This window comes from Carassius auratus, chromosome 18, assembly GCF_003368295.1.
Source record: "Carassius auratus strain Wakin chromosome 18, ASM336829v1, whole genome shotgun sequence".
Lineage (NCBI taxonomy): Eukaryota > Metazoa > Chordata > Actinopteri > Cypriniformes > Cyprinidae > Carassius > Carassius auratus.
The window spans coordinates 15,348,639-15,360,795 of NC_039260.1; the positions used below are offsets into that span (position 1 = coordinate 15,348,639).

The 12,157-nt window shown below is 37.8% G+C and overlaps 1 protein-coding gene across 1 annotated transcript in view; it reads left to right on the top strand.

Moving 5' to 3' along the window:
• Positions 1–784: 784 nt before the first annotated feature.
• The window catches only part of LOC113118536 (probable G-protein coupled receptor 149), a 44,015-nt gene continuing 32,642 nt past the window's right edge, over positions 785–12,157 (top strand). The window contains exons 1-3 of the mRNA XM_026287780.1: positions 785–2,001; positions 2,778–2,961; positions 3,200–3,639. Of these exons, the coding sequence (XP_026143565.1) occupies positions 1,063–2,001; positions 2,778–2,961; positions 3,200–3,639 (1,563 nt within the window). The 5' untranslated portion in view covers positions 785–1,062. The remainder of the gene's footprint in view (positions 2,002–2,777; positions 2,962–3,199; positions 3,640–12,157) is intronic.

Genomic DNA, 12,157 nt, shown 5'->3' on the forward strand with positions numbered 1-12,157 from the left:
CTGAAAAGCATTAGTTGTTTTAACTGGGGGAAAAACTATTTAAATATGTGGTTTATACCTTACTATGGTGAAACATTGTATTATATTTAACCACATTAAGTCTAAAATACATTTTATACATTTTGGCATTCAGAACATGTAGATCTAAATTTAGATGCAAATAAATTAGGATGCAAAAAGCAAGGCAATGCAAACCAATAAAAGGACTAGCCCAGAGATCCCTCCCTGGCACTTTACATTTTGCTACATTTAATCAAAATATTTATGTTTCTTGCAATTTTTTTTTTATCTTGTATGCATATTATCATCATCATCATTATTATTTTTTATTATTATTACATGGTGTCACTACTTAATGAAAGGCCTAATTGGATGTGTAATTTTATGGTGGTTTTATACATACATATATATATATATATATATATATATATATATATATATATATATATATATATATATATATATATATATATATATATATATATAATGAAAAGTAGATTTGGGGCACTGTTACTATACGTTTAAAAAACGCACAGATATCACAGTGGCATCCCCTAATGCTGAAATACTGTATGATACATGCATATGAGTATTCTGTAGGCTGCATAGGATTTGAATAATTTGTGGCTCTCCCGGTCTATGATCATTTATTGTGGTACCTAACAAATGTAATATAGCCAAAGCCTACAGTATTAGTCTTTTACACAAAACGCATGTTCCTCGTCCAGCAGTGACAGATGAAGGTGGCTCCACCCCTGTATAACATCACCCATCTAAGAGCTCATTCATACTGAAGAAACCTAAGCGCGCGACACATCTATTCACACATGCTCGGAGAAGAAACCACAATGCCACCGTCGTACAAGTAGCAGGCTGAATGGAAAATTGTTATATTATGCACTACGTTTGTTGAACACAAGTGCGTAAAGACCAACGGATGGAGAACTATTACATTTTGTGGAACGCTGTAGCTGGAGGAAACTTCCATGCGTTCGGTCTGATCGCCGGTTCCTCTGAGAGGGAATGAGACGAGTGAGGTCGTGAAAGTTAGACCGAGGGAAAATGTCGGCGACACATGCCTCACCTTTGTCCAACAAAACCAACCAATATGAGGACGTGGAAGCGGTCGAGGGCAACTGGCAGCTTATCTTTGGTTTATCCTTCGCCATCGCCACTGTAACTTGCTTGGGAGGTTTGTACTCGCTTATGTCGCTGCTCAGGATGAGAAGCAAGTCTTCCCTTTGTCTGATAGTGGCTTCTTTATCAATAGACGACCTGATCAGCGTCGTTCCGCTCACGCTCTTCATGATCTTGCAATGGAGGAGCGGAGATGCGAACCGGTCGGGCGCAATGTGCACTCTTTCTGGTCTCCTTTACGTTTTTCAAGGGTTGTCAAGCAATATGAAAGCCTGTCTCATAGTTGCCTACACTTTTTACGTGACAAAACGCTTTGGAGTGTATCAGACGGCTAACCGACCTCTCGGGGTGTTTGTGGCTGTGGTGGCGGTGTGGACTGTGAGTCTCGCGGTCAGCGTACTGCCCGTGTGTGGCTGGGGTCGCTTCGCCCCCGCTTCTCTCGGCTGTCTCCCGGAGAACGACAGCCTGTACGTGCTACTGCTGTTCGCCATTTACTCACTGTGTTTCTGTGGGCTGGTAGTTTGCTCTATTCCTCTCATATACCAGCTCATGTGCTCCACGGAGGCCCTGAGAACAATTTACCCGAGCTATTTTGAAATTGCCGGGTCGGCTCCACTGTGTGAGATCCCCTCTCTGTCACGGGATAGCTTGGAGAAAAGTTTGGGAGCTTACAACGAATTCAACTCAAACCCTGACAGTTTTAAGAACAAAACGGAGACGTATTCGTTCTCATACTCTCCAGCAACCGGTCATTTCCAGAAAGATGAAGCTCATAGTTCACGACATTCCCCTGTGTTTTTCTCTCAGAAGCGCTTCTCGATGATTCTGGCCATGGCACGAATTATTCTGTGGATGCCAATGATGGTGAGATATATAAAAACAATTACTTTCCACTTGAAAAATAATTTATTTGTAACACTGAGCTATTAATTATTGTTACACTGTCTAAAAGAAAATGCAGACCTCATTTAGGAAAAAAGATCAACAACCACTGATGATAGTCAAGTTTGCAATATTTAGTTTTTCAGTATGCTCATAATGAATGTTATGGATTAATGTTGTAGTCTAATGATCATTGATTATTGTGCGAAAAAGTGAAGAATATATATAAAAAAAATAGATCCAATCCCATATCAGTTACTGGTCCAAAAGCGATCACACCAAAATTTCTACTTTAGACTGCTACACTGGAAGAATACTCTGGATGGGAGTTCTTCCTATGAAGTCAAGGAATTTAATATTTCAAGTGCCTCAAAGCCTTTGCTGTGCCCTTACAGTGGGTGACTGGGGAAACTGTTGACTGCTTTTAGACTGCAAGCAGGAGCTTCATGATGTAAGTTCCTCAGAGAACTGGCCTTTTTGAAAGAGAACCTTGTGCTTTTCGTTAGGTTTATTAGTTTTTGAAATCTTAGAAACCACAGAAAGTGCAGCAGTCTAAAATGTGTTCTTCGACTATATTCATAGATATATTTTCTGTTCAACTTCATTGAAGGCAATGATATAGACTGACCTTTCGGTATATCCTGCCATTGTAAATGTTTCTTTAAATTTCATTTTTCTGTTTTATTATTATTTGGCCTGTTGAAACATCCTGAAATAATTTTCATAAATACTTTTTACTGGCAATGTTGCCCTTGCAGACCCAAATCCTGGTGAGTCATGCTGTTGATATGCACAGCTCGTCCTTGGAGACTCTCTGTTTTTTCCTGACCTTGCTCTCAGCGGCGGTCACTCCTGTGTTCATGCTTTCTGAGCGCTGGATCCATCTGCCGTGTGGCTGCTTCATCAACTGCCGTCAAAGCTTAGGATCAGAGGTTTCCAACGGTTTGTACACTGATAAATAACCCCATTAGCCTCATGTAGACTGTTTTGTTTTTATGGATTTTTATATAGGTTTATTGAAATAACCTGGTGGTTTATTTTAAACAATCCATTTAAAATGTTTTATAAATGGTATGTTTTTGTATATGTCTTCCAGAAATAACTTATTTATATGTGTGTGAGAAATAAAATCTAAATAGCTTTCCACATTGCCACATTACTATTTATGTGTTCTTTGCAGCTAAAAAAAGGAAATTTGAATTCAACCTCTCATTCCAGCAAGGCTATGACATTTACAAGATCTCCCACATCAAGACACCTTCCTTTGAGAAACCATCTTTTAACAGTTTATACAGCTGCGATTTCTCTGAGAGCAGAGTGGCAGTGCTGGACAGTGGTCAGATCGGTAAGTTCAGCACCACGGCAGTGGAGGACAGCTCCCTCCACAGCGAGCTGCTGCTTGAAGAGAGAGCAGACAGCCAGCCTCAGAGCTCCACAGAAAGAGACGGACCATGCAGTGTCTCCCCTCATGTCTCTACCTGCGTTTGTGAGGATCTTCACCTCGACAACTCATCTGTATTCGATGGTCCTGAGAGGAGGCTGTCCCATGAGGAGTGTCGTAAAATCGAGCTGTCTGACTGGGAGTGGTGCAGGAGTAAATCAGAAAGGACACCCAGACAGGTAAGATCACACACATTTAACAGACATAAGAGATTTAAGGGGAGTTACTCCATTTTGTTGTCAGGTAACAAGAAAACTACAATTACAGGAAATTATATCATATTGTGTATGTCATTGCAGACGCCCATACAAATATCAGATCATTTTAGTTTTTTATAAAGATGTTATAAAAAACTAAAGTGAAAGTTACTAAAAAGTGAAACTAGTGAAAGTCCCGCCCACCTGTGACGCTATCTGCCCTATTAGCATATACACTGCCCTGAGTGAGAAACAGTGGTCCGCCATTACTGTTCTCTTGCTGTAGCTGCTGGAGAAACAATGTCAATGCCAAAGAGCCATTAAAAGTGTTGTGTGTTGGGATGAACCAGTGAACATAGGAGTCTCCATAGACCATTGACAACACGGTGGTTAACTTTCATTTTCGAAGGAAATGTCCCGGGAAAAAAATTGAAAAGTCCTATACATTTGTGCTAACATTTTACACCGAACTGCCTCACAAACGAGGGTCAGTTCAGCGCTGGAGTTGTGCAAAGATTGCTTCTGAAAGAGGGATCAATACCAACATAAGGCTAATGTTGCTAAAGCTACCATTGTCTCTGCCTGTTTTCACTGATGCTGCATTCATGTCCTACCAGAATGCTCGTAAATAGCAATGCGGTAGTTAAAAAATTGCATTTGGAAACAAGTGTAGTCGGTAACATGGTCACGACCAGTTAAACCGTAGCTTCGGTTCCGCACTCGTCTAATAAGGGAGGCTGGAGCAGCAGCTCATTTTCATTTAAAGGGGACAAACACAAATAACCGCGCGTTTTGGCTCATACCCTAAAAGTGCCAACTTCAACAAGCTACAAAAAAGTATCTGTGGGGTATTTTGAGACTAAAACTTAATATACACACTCTGGGGACATCTGAGAACAATTTTAAAATATTGTATCAATGCATTCTATGGCACCTTTAAAATATATATATATATATATATATATATATATATATATATATATATATATATAATTTTTTTTTCTTCTGTATCTTCATTTTTGATATCTAAATCATAATAATAGAATTATTATAATAATAACGAATTTTCTCAGCTTCACTGTAAGTACAATACATTTTTATTGCTCTTACTATATACGGTGCTTACAGTTAAATATGTGAGTCATATGTGTTACAGGAAGGTTTGCATGAAAGTAATATTTGCCCTAAATCTATTGTCAATGCATATTATCCACCAAATTTTTAACCTAATAGTAGACACAACCACTATTATTCTAGTTATTTACCTATATTGGCTAATGAATTAGAAGCACATTCACAGGAATATGCATCTTACTGTGAATGATTCATCCACAATATATATATGTGTGTGTGTGTGTGTGTGTGTGTGTGTGTGTGTGTGATGCGATCTGGAAAAACCCGTTGGATGTGGCGCTGGGACATTTTCAGGAAATTCAAAAAATGGGTCATATGTAAAAAAAAAATTCAAAATTAGGATTTCATTCAATTATCATTCTTAATGATAATTGAATGAAATCCTAATTTTGAAAATTTTTTTTACATATGACCCATTTTTTGAATTTCCTGAAAATGTCCCAGCGCCACATCCAACGGGTGATATTTCACCTGTGATATTATAACACTGAGAAGAATTACATTTGTATTGAGTCTGAAGTATGCAGACAGCTTTTTGGCGGGAGCTGTTGCCATGGTGAATCGTAATATCGGCGCTCCATTGATAATGTTTTTTTAAAGTTGTGGTGCACGAGCTTAACTCAGAGTCAGTCAATTTAGAGTTGATTAAACCAACTTATTTCAGCTGTCCTGTAACTGAAAACTGTCCTCTTCAGGGTAATGTTAGTCTGTTTGTGTAATGATGCAGTATAGCACTCCTGACAGACATCGATTGTTAAGTAGAAGTGAAAGTGAAACCCATCTCAGTTTAAACCCGTTTTTCTCAAATTCCAACTTTAGATAGCCATAACTTGGATAACATAACATACGGACAAAATGAAAAGAGTTTTGTAAAGGGCTTGAACTTAGCTTTCATATGGTATCAAAACCTAAAAAAGGTAAAATTTCACCATGTGTTGGGTTTTTTCTAGATCACATCACATGTACAAATGTTTGACTTTGTAATGTTTAGACCGATACTGTGAGTCTGTTGACATATCTACACATTAATTTGAGTGTAACAAAAATAAATTCTAAAACCAGTACTACTGATGATTGTTTTTCTTCTGGCACTTCTGAATTGCTTATAACATTAAACTACATTTTCTCCACCACAGCAACCTGAATGGTTATTATTAAGTATTTGAATCACTAAAAGATAGCTGCATTGGCTTTATCTCGGATTTATTTAATGTTTACCTGGGTAAATCATAAAGCATAGATATGCACTGCTCTGCAGGAGCTGGACTGTGCTGAAGTGAAAGGATTATTCATGTTGAGTGTTAATGGAGCTGATGAGTTTAACAGAAAATAAATTTACTGCATGCTTTCCAAAACAGATTTATCCAGTTACAATAGAACCATGGAAAGGAAGCCATTCAATTAACATTACAATAGTGTTAATGCGTAGACAATCCCTACAAATGGACAAATTATTATGTAGATTATTTTCATTACAACACACAAACAAGCCATTTATGTGTATTTCCACACTGAATGTGTAGTGTCATTAACACAATGCACACTGAGACAGGCAGAGGCTCTTATTCAGACACATTGACATGATTGACTGCTGTTTTGCTAAGAATTGCTTTGCTGGCTTGTATAGGCATGGTCTAACCATTCACACATGCAGTTCACTGTTCCAGTATTGGGACAATTCTATTGTAAATGTAAACAGACAAGGACAGTTAAATTAATTAATAACTGATGCTACTTTGATTTATGCCTATGTATTAAAGGTTCATAGATTGTGAATTATGAATATGTGGACTGGCGTTGATCTGACTTTCTTCCTCCACTAACATCATTTTGATATATGTATTAGCCTTGGAGGCACCTTGCAGGCACACTCTAATTAAAGTAATAAAAAGATAATTTTTATTAAAGTAATTAAAGTAGTAAAAAGATAATTTTTTTTTATCATGATGTCATGTGTTTCTTGGTTGTGTTATATTATAAATGTCCTCTTTATTTTAAACTTATTTGAATTCCGGCATATTTATCTTAGTGTCTGCAAGGGCAAATTAGCTGTCCTACCTGTCTTCCTGCTGCACTGTCTTAGGCATCTTACATTATGGGCATTGCAGTTTATTGCTCTGGCCACATTTGCAGTCTGCTTGAGCTTGGGCATCTGCTGGGAAATTTTAGTTTTCATGTAAATTCAAGCATGGTACTGTAATAATAGAATGCTATCAATTAATCGTTTCATCTTTCAGTCTCACATCAAGTAAAATGCCAAGCATCTCATGGATTGGAGTAAAGCAGGAGTCTCTAACCTTTTTTTTCATTTGAGACCTACTTTTTCAATATGAAAGTGGACAAGAGCTACCCATGTTATACAATACCTAAATTTCTTAAATAATTAATCAATCCAAACTGTTATACATGGTATAACATGGTATTATACATGTTAAAATGTTCTAGAAATGTTCAAAAACTACTGATACACACACTGAAATCAGTTTTATGTTGGAGCGCTATGAACATTTTGTCTGCATAAACATTGAAATAAAAATGTGTTGCACCTAAATGGGACTCTGACTAACTTTGCTTAACACTGAGCAAACATGGGTTTACAAATTTATACTGAATACAAGTATAATGATAATTAAAATACTAAACTACATTATTAAAATAACCTCACGGCCGATATGTCTAAACAGATCATTTATTTGTAATAGTGGGGGTTGGACATCTGTCTATATTATCTCACTCTGATTGGATGAAGAATATGTCTTGGCCATGAGCTACTGGTAGTTTGCGAGCGACATGTTGGAGACCTCTGATGTAAAGCATGCTGCCACTCTGGAGCAGTGGAAATGTGTTACGTGGAGTGATGAATCACACTTCTCTGTTTGGCAGTCTGATGAATGAGTCTAGGGTTTGGAAGATGCCATTAAAATGTTACCTTCCTGACTGCACTGTTCAAACTGTATAGTTTGGTGGAGGATGAATATTGGCATGGGGCTGTTCTTCAGGGGTTAGGCTAGGCCTCTTACTTCCAGAAGGGAAATCTTAATGCTTTAACATACCAATACATTTTGGAAAATGCCTTTTCCTATTTCATCATGACTCTGTCCCAGCACACAAATCCAGGTCCATAAAGACATGGTTGAATGGGTTTGTTGTTGAAGAACTTGAGCCCTGACCTCAACGCCATCAAATGATGTTTAATTAGCAAAGTTCAGGATTAGCATGTTCAGATAATCACCTTTATTAACACAATAGTAAATATATGAAGAGCCAACTTACCTCTGAGATTACGAGCCAGACCTTCTCGTCCAACATCAGTGCCTGACCTCATAAATGCTCTACTGGTTGAATAGGAAAAAAATTCCACAGAACCACTCCAAAATCTAGAGAAATCCATTCCTAGGAGGAAGGAGGTTGTTATACAGCTTTAGGCCTGTCACAGACTGACTGTGACCTAGGACTTTTATTGTGAAGGGATTGAGTATGGGCATGTGCACACAACAAACATTTTCCACCATTACACATACAAACTAAATGCCGGCAAAAATATACCATCCTTGTATAGTTGTATGTGTGTAGCGCTAATTTTGGTGTTGTGACATCCCAGTTTTCACCTCAAGTAGTTAGTTTTGTTTTTGTCTGTTAAATGTTATTTGTTTAAATGTTTAGTGTTCAGCACAAGAAAAGAAGACCAGAATACTTTACATAAGTGTTTATTTCATTTAATTTAATTATCAAGGTAACTTCAATACATTTCAAACAGCTAGACATACCTTCTGTTGCATTCCTCACTTTGGCAAACTTGTCCACATGGGAAGTAGCTATATTTAAGCTAACATTTGCTCATGGCAGATTTCTCCATCCGGTTTTGACCTCATATGGGAGGGAGAACACCATGTATGTAAGTGTCTCCTTGTAAGTCATATCTTTATTGTCTTTGAGCATTTTAAACTGTTATAGATATAGGTGATGTATGTTGTAAAGCCAAACTATAATGATGTTATTATGGTTTTATCTTATCACCTGATTGTAAATTATAGAATTCCCCCCCTTAACATGGTATGTTCCAAATATAGGAGGAGCCAAAGCTTTAAAAGGCAGCCATTTCAGGGGAGAGGTGGGTTGTATGGAGAGGCTGAATTACACCTGTATTTTTGGGCCTAGATATTGGCATAGTCCAAATTTACATTTGTTGGTATATTGTAAATAACTTTTTGTTTTGCTCTTTTTTGCTTTGTTTTTGACTATTGCTACATTGCGCACTCTGGAGAACTATTTTTGCACCCTGGGGATTAAAATCACTCTGAACTGTGCAATTTGTTCCCTATTATCTTATTTACACCAGGCGGCCGGTACATCCTAACAAGGCCCAATCCCAATTCTAATTTATACCCCTTTGCCTACCCCTTCCCCTTGTCCCTTGAAACAGAGTGTCAAGGGGTAGGGGAGAAAATATTCCCCTAAAGATTGGGCACCACTACCATAACGTCACATGCCATCATTCGTCGTCTAGCTCTTACAACACAGACATATACTGGTGTGCATTAGAGCCTTTAATTATCGTTCTGTATTAATGAGCTGCTTACTGACACACACATCGGAAATTGCGCAGCTCACACATCCAGGAGAAAATAAACTTGTCAATGCTGCCCCACGACTTTTATTAAATACAGTTTGAATACTGAATCACTACATTATATTTTCCAGCGACGAGAGGATACAATCGCTGTTTTTAAGTAAACTCACTCAAAAAAGATAAATGCACAGACGCGAATACACGCAACTTCCATTTCTCTCTCTCTCTCTCTCTCTCTCTCTCTCTCAAATAGGCAATATTTGAGAAAATGGCTAAGCGATTTGTTATTATTGGGGGGACTTGCCCCCATCAATGTCTACGGCAGTAATCGCCCTGATCAGACATATGCTGTGGCACTATCATGCAGTCTGTAATTATATGACATTAGCAAATATTAGCGATTTTTTTTTTTTGCAAACATTTCTTACAGTAACATGACCAGTAATATGAACTCACAATTGCATATAACATAAAACAAATGATTACTTTTCGTTAAAATCTTTATTTATGCTAAAAAAAAAACGTTTTGTTCGCTGTAGCAGTCATGTTGCCGAGATAATTCATACCCCTTCATTTGAAGGGCTATCTGGCCCTTCCCCTTACCCCTTCCCCTCCAACCAAAAGAGAATCGAGACACCCCTACCCCTTCACGCGAACGCGCAAAACGGAGGGGTAGGGGAAAGGGGAAAGGCTAAGGAGTGTTGGGTTTTTTAAATATAAGTACAATGTAAAAACATGTATGTACACAATAAGTACATTGTACTAAATTATTAATTAAAATGTAAATACATAGTAGTTAAGGCCACTTAATATAAAGTGGGTCTGAAACAATTGTATTTAATAAATTAAAAACATATTATAAAAATGCTCGTTTTTACTCAATATCCTGTTAATCTTGAAAAACACTTGCACAACTCCGTTGATGCTCTGTAAAAATAAACTCCATCCACTGGTCCCTTAATGCTGTTTTTTTTTTTGGTAATCTGTGCAGGGTTGTCTTGCCCTGGCAACCAAAAACACACTTCTTTTGTGACTTTTCGCGATGCTCTCGCTCTGATCAGTGAATGTCTGTGCTCAGCCTCTCATTGCTCTGCTATACGGGAGCGCGCGCTCTTCCGGCAGAAGACCCTTAAGACCCATATAAGGAAATTCCGCTCCATCTAACGTCACACAGAGCCATACTCGAAAAAAACTTTCCGAAACTTGTGACAAACCGGAAGGAGTATTTTTGGAACAATTCAAACATTCTCTTCTCATTCAAAGAGTTTTCTTTTTTTTTTATGACTGTGAAAATTGTAGAGTCACACTGAAAGCATCAAGGGCTATTTGATCAAGAAGGAGAGTGATGGGGTGCTGCACCAGATGACCTGGCCTCCACAGTCACCGGACCTGAACCCAATCGAGATGGTTTAGGGGTGAGCTGGACCGCAGACAGAAGGCAAAAGGGCCAACAAGTGCTAAGCATCTCTCGGGGAACTCCTTCAAGACTGTTGGAAGACCATTTCAGGTGACTACCTCTTGAAGCTCATCAAGAGAATGCCAAAAGTGTGCAAAGCCGTAATGAAAGAAAAAGGTGGCTACTTTGAAGAACCTAGAATATGACATTTTCAGTTCTTTCACACTTTTTTGTTATGTATATAATTCCATATATAATTCCACATGTGTTAATTCATAGTTTTGATGCCTTCAGTGTGAATCTACAATTTTCATAGTCATGAAAATAAAACTCTTTGAATGAGAAGGTGTGACCAAACATTTGGTCTGTACTGTATATATATATATATATATATGTGTGTGTGTGTGTGTGTGTGTGTGTGTGTGTGTGTGTGTGTATACAGTTGCAATCAAAATTACTCAACCCCTCAGAGACTGCAGTACTTTACAAATACAAGCTTTTCTGAAGATCCAGGATAATATAAAAATTGCATCTATAACAGTTCACTGGCATATTAAAAGTGATAGTCAATATATAATGTAATATTTTTGAGTTATAAGATTTTTTAATAATACTGCTATGTCATAATTATTCAAACCCTATTCAACAATGCTGTTTTTAAATCACTTATTTGCATGGTGGCGAATAAAACAGTCTCAAAACACAATTAAGCCTTTAGAGACTCTTTTAAAAACAGAATTAGTTTGAGCTGTTACACATGCAGTTAGCCCGTGCAAATGTTTAATCAGAGCAACTGAGAAAAACCTGCAATGTATAACCAAAGACTTGCAAGATTACCCGATGAAAGGAGGAAAACCATTTCAATGAATTGTGTAAGAAGAACACTAGACAAGAATGGGCTTCATGTTGAGACATCTTGCAGAATACCACTCTTGATCAAGAAGAACAAAAAGCCAACTTGAACTTGATAAAATTCAATTGTGTAGACCTGTGGTGCTTTGGAGTAATGTTTTATGGGGTGATGTGACCAAACTGGAACTTTTTGGACCTGTGGATCAGCGGTATGTCTGCTGCAAAAAAGGCATAGCTCATAAGCAGAAGAACACCATCTCCATCGTCAAACTTGCAGGTGGATCAGTCCTTTTATGGCGTTTCTTTACTGTAGAAGGAAGTGGAAATCATGACTGTATGAAGGACATCATGGATTCTTTGAAGTATCAGGCCATTTTGACAAGAATTGTGATGCCTTTGGTGCAAAGACTGAAGCTGATGATCAATGGACTTTCCTGCAGGACAGTCATCCCAAAGTACACATTCAAATATACTACTGTTTGGTTCAGGGATCAGTCATAGAATGTACTTGAGTGACCTGTTCAGTCTCCAGGCTTAATTCTCATTGC